Source organism: Mya arenaria, chromosome 15, assembly GCF_026914265.1.
Source record: "Mya arenaria isolate MELC-2E11 chromosome 15, ASM2691426v1".
NCBI classification, from domain to species: Eukaryota; Metazoa; Mollusca; class Bivalvia; order Myida; family Myidae; genus Mya; species Mya arenaria.
The window spans coordinates 23,280,601-23,294,732 of NC_069136.1; the positions used below are offsets into that span (position 1 = coordinate 23,280,601).

Here is a 14,132-nt window from a genome sequence, read left to right on the forward strand (position 1 = left end):
TGTGGCCCTGTGGTGATGCGGCCATTTTAAGATAAATATTTGCATTCTTGTTATCAGGAAATGAAATCATTCAACAATAATTTATTATTTTATTGAAAAACTTTCTTATTTGTAAATATATCATTAAGCACCAATAATACATCGCTAATTATGTAGTCTAGAACGTATTAAATAAACTATAGTTATATTGTCGACAGACTTTCAAACAAAAATGCAAATGCTTTTTTATCCAAAATCTAATAAAATCTTTATTCGTAAAAAAAGTCAACTCCACCTTATCCCAAAATATGCTGCAAACGATACATGTTTTACCCCCGAAAAAGACTATTCCTCAAAACTAAATTAAGCATGAAACTTTTGCATTTTTTATTTTTACCTTCCCCACCCACTTTTGCACTCTGGAACTCTGAGATTGTGTCAACCAACTGGTATCAAATTAAGACTGCTCTATTGACGCTATAAATTACATTGAAAGCTAATTAATTACTTGTCTTTTTGCGTGTACTTTCAGGAAAAGGGATACGAAGTATAAAAGCGGTAAAAGGTTTATGTTTTTATAAGTAATGTTTATGTTTTATTTTGTCAGAATATTTTTTTTACAGAAATACTTATAGTGTTGAACTATTAATTAATATAATAGTTTTGCACCATATATGTACACAGAAACCAGCATTGTGACGAGTGAGATCGCGCCCGACACGGACCAGGAAGACCGATACATACGACTGCAACAGAGGGACGGGGATGAGATGGTGGGAATGTACGATATCGTTCAAGGGGTAGATAACTCATCATATGTGAACAACTAGATCGGCTTCCCTTACACCATTATGTACCTGTAACGACATTTGAGATTAGTTTCGTTTTCGTGTTTGTTATGTATGTCTCTCGCTGAGTGGCTGTTCAGTTTTCATCAATGAAAATATCTAGAGAGTTTGATTGTGATTTAAGTAAACAATGCGTTAAATACGTGATGTAAATCCCATGTCGTAAATATATTCGTGTAAACGCATACTGTTGTTCATTCGCATTTTTTTTTAATTTGAATCATCTAAAGTAACTCTAATATGGTTCTATCATTTCTTAATTTGTCTACATTCGAAGGGGAATATTGTGTTATTGCTGATTGTTTTGTTGCTTATATTTTACGTTGTATCTGTATTTCAGAAAGTCGAATGTTGTATGTGTGTGTTGTAGCTTCTAACCCATATTTTATTCATTGCTTGACAGCTGAGGCATGTTACTTTAGATATCTCCCTTATTGAAACTCACTCTTATTGAAAGAAATATATAATAAATATATCAATTTCTCAAATTAAGTTCACACTCACGTTGTTGAAATATGTACATTGTCTACTAGCTAAGATTCGTACTGTGATCTGCTGTTTGATTTACGGATTAGTTTTCAGTCAGTATGCAAAGAACATATACCAGCATGTTTAAGTACTGAAATGTGATACCAATGTACTGCAGTAATACAACTGTATAAATATGTGTCTGTGAATAAAAATTCCTGTTCCTCTAGAATAATTATGGCATATTCTTGCAACAGGAATTTATAAGTGAATGTTTTAATATTGTGCTCGCAATAATAATCAGCTTGATTTAGTTTCATACCAATGTATTTAACACTGTTTAAATCAAAATTGTATGCAAACGTTTTGTTACATATGTACCTCTGCGCATATATTTTCAAAAAATATCAGGTTAAGAGGAGAACTTAAATTAAAAATATATACAGGGCATTAATACTTCGCAGAATCATTGACGACTATCTTACAACAAGGAACATTACTCCATTTTAACCCTAAATACAAATTATGGCCCTTGATTGTGTTTTTTTTTAATTTTCAAGTTTCATTTCAATCTCTTTAATACATCCAAAGATATGGCCTGGACAAATTCCAAATTTCGAAACGTATCAGGTGGAAATAACTAAATATGAAGGGCATGATTATGGTTCGTTTGCACTGCACTTCTTGTCTTTGTCATCTATCTATATACACAGTTCCATCCCTTTAGTACATGTTATAACCAGGATATGGCCCCGACAAGCACCTAATATGAAAAAAAGAATTGGTGAAGTGGAGATAACTAAATAAATATGAATTATAGGAATGTGATTGTTTGGCACTGCACTTCCTCTTATTGCAATGCATTTGAAAGAAATAAGGTTCTTTTGAATCTCTTGAATATTTTTAAACATGCACCCATAACCGAAAAATATCAGTTTAAGGGGGAAAAGGGAGATTACTCAAATATGCTAGGTAGGACTAGACTTCTTGTAGTCGCCATCTACCGATGTTTCTAATTTCGTTTTAATCCTTTTAGTTCCTTCCAAGATATGACCTGGTCAAGGACCTATTTTAAAGAAATGTACACTACACTTCATGTCATAGCCATCTATCTATGTTTTATTTTAACCTCATCAGTGGTTTTGAAGGACAAGAGTGTGACGGACGAATGGAATGACGGACAAAATTGTCAATTGGAGATAAATAGGCAGGATAGGATTACGGTTCTTGTCCACTGCACTTCCTCTAACCGACATTTATCTGAATACCAAGTTTTATTCCAATCCCAGCAGTAGTTTTGAACTACCAAGTTTTATTTCAACCTATCAGTAATCATGAAGTTATTCGCCGGATAGAAGGACGGAAACATATTCTGGTAGTCTCAGAAGACCGCGTTTTGGCCTGTCTGATTTAACCATGTGTTTAATATTCTATAGCCGCTCTCTACTACTCCTATGCAATCTATATTATTTCAATATATTCGGATACTCCATGTCCCAACATATGCAGTTTTTTAAGCAAAACTGAAACATGTGCCGCAATATGTAGACTAGTATAATGTAAATCACGCCATTTTTGTTTTTCAAAAGTTTACAAATGCAACACAACTTGCAAAACTGATACATGTGACGCGATAACTGGGCAATATGAATACAGTTATTTGCGACGTTCATGTATAACACGGTATAACAAGAGTTGCAAAACTGATAATTACGAATCAAAATATTGGCAATGTGATTGTAAGGTGGGCTATATGGGATCTTTAAGTATAAAACAATATAACAAAGGATGCAATGTCGAAAATGCGAAACAATTACTGGGCAATGTGACTGTGAGATTGGCGAAAATAATATTTTTGTATACTGTATTTTTTGTTACACGTTGTTAAAGAGGGTTGCACTATTGAAAACTGCGTTCGATAAATAAACAGGTGTTACGATATCAGGGTGAAATCCCACATGACTTCAAAGGGGTTTCCACATGGGTCAATACGGTTCACAACCGATTTAAACAAACAAGTGAGTGATGTAAATAATTGAGTTACTTTTTTGATATAGAAGATATGAAAATATATCTTAGCCAATAAAAGACTATACTATTTTCTGCTTCCATTCGGCTGAGATATTTTAGATTTGCTTGCATTTTGATTATGTAATCGTTGGCCAAAATTTCAACCTGGCTGAATATTGCAGAATAATGCAACGCTGAAATCTTGGCCAAGAATTGCAATATTAAAACGTATTGAATTTTAGTAAATGTACATTAGAGAAAACATTACATTGTCGGAAACCAGGGTACTTTCTCTCTTACACTTCAAACATACCGTCGGAAAATTGACCGACAAATTCTCGTTTTAATGAATATGCATGAGGCAGGGAGACAATTCTTCTTTCAATGAAATCGCATGTTTCAACTAATATTCATAAATAACCCTTATTTAACAGCTGTGTTCATATTCGAATGGTCTACAAAGCTGCCTCTTTTATTATTTATGAGAACGAGATTTTCCTAGCCAAAGAAGCACAGCGTTGTAGTGTCCGTCGGTGTAAAGACAAATGATAGAAAATAAAAATTTACCATACTGGTGAATATAACTTATAATACAACATTTTAATAAAGAACCATATGTAATAGACATTCATCTAAAGCTTCTATGGTGTTTCAGCGAAGAGAAAAGTAAGCCGCAGTTTGTAAATGAGCAATGAGAAATTGCGTGCCCGTCCAATCTCTTAAAATGTTAAAACTAACGCAATGGTTATGTTGAAATAAAAATTGCCTAAGGCTTCCATGAAAAGAAAGATAATTGATGGTTACCCTTAAAATGTCAACTGTATTGTTTTCCCAATTTTCTGTATTGTAACAAGTTGTTATTTGTTGAAAAGATAATTTAATATTCATCAAATAATTGTGATAAATTGGTAAACCGGCAAACTTCTTTTAACGACGATCACAAAGTTATGTTAGCAAAAATAGAAAAACATCGGTGGATAATAAATTGACCATAAAGTATTTCTACGGTTTCTTTAAATACGAAAATTGACATAAACACAAAATTTCATGATATCAAATATGTTTTTATGGATTTAGAAAGAGCACACAGAATTTCCCCAAGGCTGCTCACCATAAATTTCTTAAATTTAAGGACTTATTTATTACAACTTATCTAATGTGTATCTGATACATTGCAGACACCTCTTACCGCCTTGGCACATCTAAGTCTAAGAAGACCTTAAGATATACTTTGTTTTGAAGTATATTGTTTAAAGTGTTGGTTAGCAGGGAGAATTGGAACAAGTTCTAGTAAAAGTTGGTGCATGGCGTATTTCATTCCCCTTTTTCTCCTTTATTCAAATTTCAAGTAAGCTTGAACTATTTTAGGGGGAGGGCGCGCGCCGGGTAAAAAAGGCGCAAACACATATAAACGATAGAGTTTGATATTAACTACGTGTAGAAGAATAGGCAGACAAACTAGGCTTTTGGTTGATTTAGTTGTTCCGCGTGTCGGTCTTTATATAAAAAGAGAAATGTTTTAACACATCACTTTACTGATTTGTGTTTTAAGTAATCTGATCAGATCTCATCAATATTGTTTAAAAATTAAATCACGAATTAAAAGATGTGGAAATTGTGTTTTAATCCGGATTTCGAAAAGAATCCTCCAATTTAAATTTCACCATTTTAACTTTGTAAAAATGTGAGTTCATTGTTCCTAGTTGTGGCATGCGTGGTCAAACCCGTTGTCTGACAAGAAAGCTAAGACTGATTAACACGCAGGGAGCACCTTTTTCTATTTGCTGAGTAAATCACAATTTTAATTCGTTAGAAATCCCAGTTTAAACATAACTAAACATTCTTGATCGAGGTGCATTTCTGAAAGATGTAATTATTATTCTGTTCACTTCACAAACGTCATTGTCAATTAAGGATCATTTGATAGAGACACGTGATTTAATCATATAATCAAAGCCTCGTGGATCGGCATTTATATAACAATTTGTACACAGATGGGGAAAATGCAATAACGAAACTATCAGTTGGAATATTTCAGGACAAAATCCAATCGTGAGTTCTTTGATTACACAGCTAGTGGCAATGTCACGAATCGATGATTACACAGCTAGTGACAATGTCACGAAATGATGGAAAAAAAACGTGAAAGTTAATATGGTCCGCATCTGAAATGTTCATGCATGTGTCAAAGATCTGGGAAAAGGTGCTTTGTATTGACACGAAAAAGTTTAGTGACTTGATATTTCGTCGTTTAAAAACATACTATTTGAACATTCTTCTTTGCATATATATTTTGCAAAATGCCAACTTGTAGTTCATCACTATAAATCCTTTATACATATTATTGCTCTTGGCTTATTACATCCAGAAAAGAAACGGTTTTCTCTTTTAGAGTTCATAATAAAAAACAAAAATCCAAACACGTATGTTGAGAACCAAGCAGTGGTGAGAATTAAGACAACCAAGGAACTTCGCAGTAACACTTTTCATCCTCTCTGAGCCAGAAACCATAGTCGAAGAGGTCGTTCAGCAAAACAAAGTTCTTTTTGATCTGCCAGGTTGTTATAGGATAGATTACACCGATTCGGAAGTGACTACTCACTACAATGTTACATGGTTTTTTTCGTGTTTTTATTAACACAGGATAATGAAACAGAGAATGTTTTTTACAATATCAGATCATTGCCTACTTTCAAGTTTGATAGGTTTTTAAGCTGAATGGTTTGTGATTTAAAGATAATGCTGGATCTACTTGATTTTCACCACAATGATTGTTCTACGCGGGATTGCGCAACTTAAAAGAATAAACAATGGTAACGTTCAACCATTGTTTTTTCTTATAGGAAACGTACATTTTTCAAATGTTCTTAAATGTTCAGTAAGCAAGTGTAGTGCTCATCCCATCAATGGCGTTTGGGATCTTGAAGCACTTGAAATCCGAGTCATGTCAAATCGTTCAATTCCCTATACAATATTTAGGAACATTTAGTTAGTGGTCTTTATGCCATAATATAATGCTCTATTTTTTCAACGATGAGTGTCATGCTTGACGGACGACATCTGCAATACTTTCAATGTCCTTGCCAGTCCGTAAAATCATTTCAAGCTTCACTTTGCTTGGCCAATGACATCCGAATACAGGCCATAGTCCAGAACTAAAATCAACGTCAGTGAAACTGTGGACCTTTCGGTTACGCGTGACGTCAAACACCGTCAATTGACGTCGGTCAGAGTCCAACAAGAATCCAAACTTCCTGTCAAGCGTGGTGCCCGCTGTATTCAAAGAGAGTGGCATGTGCGCCAGGTTGAAGCCATGGTGACGACACCACGCGCATACCTGCTTGTGGTCATCACAGTGTTGTCCACAAAATGACCAAGCATTTGGCTGATCGTAGATGTAGTAATTGTGATCTACGTCACCGCGACGACTGACACCAACTTCAAACACAAAGTTTATGTTGTCCAGGGGGCGCACAATATTATACATGATGCGCACTTCGAAATAAAACTTCCCCGGTGCGTGAAAGGCCCTGTTTCCCAGGACTCCCCGGTACTTCTTGAGCCTGCGACCCCCGGGGACCATGCCCTGGGACTTTTGGACTGTGGAGTAATTCCGCAAGATGAAGTCACTTTCGCTTATCTCTCGGTACTGATGTACAGTATCACGGTCATACGTGAAGTGTGGACCTGGAAATGAATAAGTAAAACAGTTTGTTTAAATAACTACTAAGATGGGGCCCTTAGAATCGATATCTCTTAACTAGTTGGACTAGGGCACTTGTTGCCTAGTTCATAGCGATACTCACGATATCTGCATTCTCAAGCCGCATCTGGGGGTTCACTGACGTAATGTATTCATACGCTGTATTTTGATTGGATTGCCGTTAGCGAATTTGAATAATCTAAGTAGTACCAGAACTGATTACAATGAAAACATCCAATAAAAATAGTTCTCCTAACAATTCAAGCTAACCGTATGTTCTTTTAATGAAGCACAAGAAATTCATACGTAGCTAGTGAGTTAATCTGGTTAACTACATGAATGTTCTTGCATACGGTCAGATTATATGCAATAAGAATATGAACATATTGGAAAAGTACTCATCGAAATTTTCCCGTTCAATGCTCTGTATTGATAGACTGGTACCCTCTTTCTCTTTTATCCGAAAAGAAACCAGTATCAGATAACCGCGATGCCCATCGCGCATTCGAAATGTCTTGTGAATTCATACGTAAAGCGACTAACGTGTGCGGTCTAAGTAGAAAACAACCAGGAAAGTTTGTTTACAAAAGTATTGTTAATATCCTTTGTATAGAATGTTGGTATTTATTTATAAAAACAATATCCATTGCTTAAAAAAAAATCCGAAGTCGGTCCCTGTTCTTTTTTTCGACATAATTTGCATGTTTCCGTGATATATTCTTTTCGATACAAAGTTTATTTTTTAACTAATCATTGCATGGCACTAAGCACTTTTTCAAACACAACATGATTTTTGGTATTTATTGTTCAAATACTATTAATGTTAACTAAAACCCATATGCCGCGTACCTGTATAACTTTATATTTTTGAGGAAAAGTAAATCAGGGTACCAGTCTACTGTATTGACCTCATTTACTCTGATCAGAGCGGCCGAATGATTCAGACATGTATGTTATCACTACTTCCGGATGCTGATGATGTGAATTTCATACGTGTTTTATTGAAGAAATTTATCAATAAAGCCGCCATTGAATGATTACCACCATCAAACGGATTTATTTTCTTCTTAGCGTGGGTAGCATTTTTAATTTGACACGTAAATTTTCAAGCAATACAAGTTCGTTTGATAAAATCATGTGATTTCAATTTTGCAAAATGGAGATAAAAATTATCAAATATGCGCATACTTATTTATGAAGTTTCATTCAAAATAAAGCCAAATGTATGAATATGTGCACAGTATCTGGCTTATGAATATGATGATTGTTTACCTATGTGCATAGAAAAGTCTTCGAGCCACTCTCAGTGTAAGTACATTTTGTTCAATGACATTTTGATAAACCATCGCCGTAGGTAAAACAATCTTGCCTGCTCAATTTTGATTTCCTCTAGTATAATGCACCAGTCAATTGGTACCAGGGCACCTTGGGGATATAACGGGGGGGGGGGGGAGAGGGCTGTGTTTTAACCTTTCAGGTGTCCTCGTAGCTAAAGAACTTCAGCGAACACATTATATATTACCTTATTGGACTTGTTCAATGTGTTGTAAACATAAAAAAATAAATATCAACATTAAAGTTATGGAAGCCAGAACTAGTGTCCTCGCAATGCCGGGAGATTGGGGTGGTTTTGTCTTCCCGCAAACTATATCAGGGAATTGCTCTTACCTTAGATCCCCAGGGTGCGGGGTTATTAACGGGATTTTACCACCAGTTCGTTCCCGCAGGGCAGGGATTTTACCGGGGACTGGGCTGGACCGAAAGTCAAAATACCTGCTGTTCCCTGCGGGGGGGGGGCGTTGTTACAATTGACTGGTGTATACTTTACAAGTTCTTTTTCTGAAGACGCTTTGTGCTCACTTTTTGTTTTCTAGCCAAGAATGAAAATCAATAATCAGTCAGAGATACAGTATGGTGATGCATTGTTGTTGATATTTCAATATAAATTTGTGAAATATTTGAGGGAAAGGTATTTGGTTATATAATTTGCAAGTGTAACTTTTGAGTTTTATTTAATAATGCAGAGCCGAATATTGTGGAGATAGAATTGAATTAATTTGTATTAATCAGTTGACTTGTGGCGTTTAGGGAACACAATTAAAACCAAAATATTCAATTAAGTTCCATTATAACCCAATGTTGTGGAATAGTGAAGTAATGAAGATTTATCCTCACAACAGTCTTTCTCAAATACTGCCAAGGCTTTTTTATGCTTAAGAATAACTAACCTGGCAATGTTAGAACAGAAATCGTCTTGGCATGAGATTGGATCACAAGGATCATTATACACCAGTCAATTGAAACCACGGCTCCCACATCCGGGGGTATACCGGGGATAGCCGTCGAAATGGGCCATGTTTTTACCTTTCAGTAGGCCCCGCAGTGCCGGGTCTTCCCGGAAAATACAGTGTGGATGGGGCTTTACCTAATGTCCCTTGGGTGCGGGTGCATTTGGTGGGGACCAGATTATCTCCGCAGGGCGGGGAATTTAGCTGGGGTTGGCTGGACCGAAAATAAAAGTACCCTCTATTCCGGGACCGGGGGGGGGGGCATGGTTACAATTGACTGATGCATTAGCTTGTGTATTCAGATTCAGGGTTTAGGTGCGCAGTTGAAAATTAACTAATTGTCTTATTACATATTAGAAGTAAAGAATATATATTTATTTATATAAGTTATACTAAATCCAAATCAAAGATACATTGTACTATCTAACGCAAGAAATGTTTATTGATTCAAGGAAATCCCCATACCAAGGAACAGCAGTATTGCTTAACCAGCTTAATTGACATTATCAGTTGGAGTTCAAATTGCTGCAATTAATGCTCATCTAGTTTTCTGAATTATTCAAACTCTGATTTAGCAACCTTATTATAGTTATATGAACTACTTTTGCAAAATGAAAGTTGTTTTAGATTTACAAGGACGGGTGAAAAGTACAAGCTAAATGTACTGCAACACCTGATACATGTTGCCTAAACAAACCAAACAAATTGTAGGCACTCCAAATGTTACAGTACTATTCAATTCGAAGTGCCTGAAAAGAAAGCTTCTTGATTCTACAATCAATATCTTCTTTCTGTATGACATATTGGACCAGGGAATCATGAACCTACAACCTTTTGCAACTATTGAGATAGGGAGCTATCAGGATAGTGACAGAGGACAATACAAGAATGGTCAACTGCTGCATTTATTGAGTTATCTAATGAATACAAATTAAGACGGAGAAAATAATTCTCATTTTTCCAAACTACTTCCTTAGCATCTTGTATGTAGTCTGACATGTAGTTGTCTTTTACAATGATTGTTCAAAGTTACAGTGGCCCTGTGGGTTAAAGATGCTCTGTCCATGGGGTAACAGGTTTTGTACATAATAGGGTTATAAGTACTGCGTTTTGATCCAGGAGGTTGTATTCGACTCAAGTAGATTTTTGCAGATTCATTTTTCACAAGGAAAAAGCCGAGTAAAATCAAAATCTACAAAAAAAACTACCAGAATCGAATATGACATTCCGCCATATCCGGATCAAAACGCAGTACTAATAAATTATTAGTACTAGCTAATCTAATCAGTAGTGTATATATTAAAAGGATTATTAATCCTAGGATAATTAATCCTTTTATTATATACAGTACTGATTAGATCACCTAGAAGCCACATCTTTGCATAATAAATTGCATTTTAAGGATGCACTCATTGGTTTGATGACGTCAATTTAATATTGCGCAACATACTTGTTATGACAAGACGTCACAAGAGTGGTATATGGCCGTATTGCACTGGAGCGGAATATGGGTTGTTGTTGCTGTCGAATTTATAAAGGTCTGCCCGCGCCCTATAATGGCTGCATTATGGCTTGACCCCGGCACATCCCCAAGTGTGACTTAAACAGAATTTTGAATCCAAAGGGGGAGTTTTTCCCCCATCGGTTGATGGGATATTCGCCAAAGGAGTAATTTTGTACCCAAAATGCCACGAAACCTGCGATGAATGACATCTAGAGTGGCCCCACAGCTCTGAATATTGGATATGGTTTCATTTCTCTAGTCTTAACTACTACGAGTTGTATCTTAAAAAACATTTATGTGTAAGAATGGTATTTTTTCGAGGATGGGCAAGACTTGCGATCAGTTCATTGACAAGAAAGTGTTGTGAGAACAGGACTTTTCGCCCACTATATATATTAATATTTCTAATATATATATATGAACTGACCACTTTGTTGTCGATGCCCGACTATTGCCTCACTATTTAATTATTGAAACTTCTTCAAGACCAGAGAGTGCGTTGACATTACGTGTTTTCCCTACATGTTTTTTTAAGTGTTCATGTACATATACAGAGAGGGACGGAATATGGGTTAAAGTATTTTGTGATATGTATTGCATGTGAATTGATTATGAGTATATAATAAAGAATATGATTATGTTTGGTATTCCATTCTCACAAGCAGTGTGATGAACTGCTGACATCATGTTATGAAATTTGATGGTCAATGTATTTAAAAGACATTTCAATATTTCATACTTGATAAACGATATTCATCTCATCTTAGTCTACTCAACTTGCTTTGTACAAAAGTCTGCAGCAGTAATAAGAATAGCATGAGACAGAAGGCAGTGCCTACTATTTATCAACAGCACTAAGTTATCATGGTAACATTTTATATTATTTGAATACCAAGCACTAATTAAGAGGGAGAAAATAATTCTTCACTTTTCAAATAAAAACTGCTTCCTAATAGCATCAAATAAAAACTGCTTCCTTATAGCATTGTACATGCAGTCTGACATACGTGTACAATGTAGATGTCTTTTACAAAGATTGTTCAAAGTATGGCCCTGTGGTTTAAAGCTCCCCTGAAAAAGAGGTGACAGGTTTTCTATATAGTATATAATTACATCATTGAAAATCTTCTCTGAAACTGCAAATAACAGACCTTTGATATAAAAGATTTGATCAAATTAAAGAAGTATGTGTACTTTGGTTAACATATGCCAAACACGTAAATTAATTTGTACAAGTCTGATTAAACGACTTCGAGAAATTCAAAAGAACTTTGACTTTATCTGATTTAACGCTTTAGCCCCACACCCCGCCCTCCTCACTCTACACACACTTAACGAGATTTTTCAAATTTCCTTTGCAGCTTGCAAGCAATTTAAGTCAAAAGTTTAAGCTAGCCCATTAAACAGTGACCCCTTGTGATGTGAGCCGATTTTTTCAATGCTTAGAACATGGTTGTCAACATTCCCCTAAATGAAGCCCTAGTCCATCAGTGCTTTCAGTACTTTGATTTTAATCAGGGGAATTTGGACGAAAAGCCCAACAGCTAACGTTTGTTGATTTGTCAACGAAGAAAATAGCAAACTGCTTATAAATAGACTCTGAACATTAATACACTCTTGAAATGCACACCACATAGCATATAACAATATAACAATGGAAAATACAGTGATGCAATGACCATTTTTAAAAGCCCACGGGTCAATTACCGAAAGTGACTTATCGGCACGAAATGTTAAGATACCTACGGTCTTGGGTTGCGATCCATGAGTTCACTGGAGGAGGATACTCATCCGCATACGGATTCAAACATTTGTGAATACAATAGCAATATTAACCACATAAGTCTTATACGAGTTATGTCTTACAATGAATGTCGCCGAACCGTCTATCGTCGTCATGTTGACGGACAGTCGATGCGGAGGACAGCCCAATGTGAGTGTGGCCTCGAGAGATGGACAGCCGCTTCTGCTGGACCACTGTCGATATGGCACCCATGGTACGGCAAAACATCTTTCAGAAAAATAATATCAAATGAATCTACAAGAAACTGGTTTATAATCCATATTAATATTAACTGCCTTTATGATAAATTGTTAACAAGCAGTGTGTATGTAAGGTCCAGTGAATATTTAGAGGAATTCGAATATAATGAAAGAGTCATAAACAGTAAACTAAACGTTCATGAACGTTCATGTAAATAAATATAAGGTCAAATGTGAATGGACGTGAGGTTAAATGTGAATGGGCGTGAGGTCAAATGTGAATGGACGTGAGGTCAAATGTGAATGAACCTAAGGTCAACTGTGAATGAACCTAAGGTCCAATGTGAATGAACGTTAGGTCAAATGTGAATGGACATGAGGTCAAATGTGAAAGGACCTAAGGTCAAATGTGAATGGACGTGAGGTCAAATGTGAAAGGACCTAAGGTCAAATGTGAATGAAAGTAAGATCAAATGTGAATGAACCTAAGTCAAATGTGAATGAACGTTAGGTCAAATGTGAATGGACGTAAGGTCAAATGTGAATGAACCTAAGTCAAATGTGAATGAACTTAAGGTCAAATGTGAATGAACCCAAGGTCAAATGTGAATGAACGTAAGGTCAAATGTGAATGAACCTAAGGTCAAATGTGAATGAACGTTAGGTCAAATGTGAATGGACGTGAGGTCAAATGTGAATGAACGTAAGGTCAAATGTGAATGAACGTAAGGTCAAATGTGAATGAACATTGGGTGAAATGTGAATGAACGTAAGATTAAATGTAAACGAACCTAAGGTCAAATGTGAGTGAACGTAAAATCAAATGTAAATGAACCTAAGGTCAAATGCGAATGGACGTGAGGTCAAATGTGAATGGACATAAGGTCAAATGTGAATGGACGTGAGGTCAAATATGAATGGACGTGAGGTCAAATGTGAATGAACGTAAGGTCAAATGTGAATAAACGTAAGGTCAAATGTGAATGAACGAAAGATCAAATGTCAATGAACGCTAGGTCAAATGTGAATGAACGTAAGGTCAAATGTGAATGAACGTAAGGTCAAATGTGAATGAACGTTTGGTCAAATGAGAATGAACGTAAGATCAAATATCAATGAACGCTAGGTCAAATGTGAATGAACGCTAGGTCAAATGTGAATGAACGTAAGGTCAAATGTGAATGAACACAAGTTCTATTGTCAATGAATGCTAGGTTAAATGTTAATGAACATAAGGTCAGTTGTGAATGAACTTAAAGTCAAATGTAAATGTACATCAGGTCAAATGAGAATAAACGTAAAGTCAAAGGTAAATGAACGTAAGGTCAAATGGGAATGAACGAAAGGTC

The 14,132-nt window shown here is 35.8% G+C and overlaps 1 protein-coding gene across 1 annotated transcript; it reads right to left on the reverse strand.

Moving 5' to 3' along the window:
• Positions 1 to 5,660: 5,660 nt before the first annotated feature.
• Positions 5,661 to 12,796, reverse strand: LOC128219211 (uncharacterized). The gene is made up of 2 exons (XM_052927025.1): positions 12,667 to 12,796; positions 5,661 to 6,992 (listed from the first exon to the last, which is right to left on the reverse strand). The coding sequence occupies exons 1-2, from the start codon at positions 12,794 to 12,796 to the stop codon at positions 6,346 to 6,348; spliced, it is 777 nt and encodes a 258-aa protein (XP_052782985.1). The 3' UTR covers positions 5,661 to 6,345.
• Between the last annotated feature and the right edge of the window lie 1,336 nt (positions 12,797 to 14,132).

What these genes read in the sequence shown, in the direction of transcription:
- LOC128219211 (XM_052927025.1), bottom strand. Translation starts at nt 12,796, where the DNA reads ATGGGTGCCATATCGACAGTGGTCCAGCAGAAGCGGCTGTCCATCTCT. An exon ending in ACGGTTCGGCGACATTCATT is followed by an intron (nt 6,993 to 12,666) that starts GTAAGACATAAC and finishes ATTCATTTCCAG; the next exon opens with GTCCACACTTCACGTATGAC.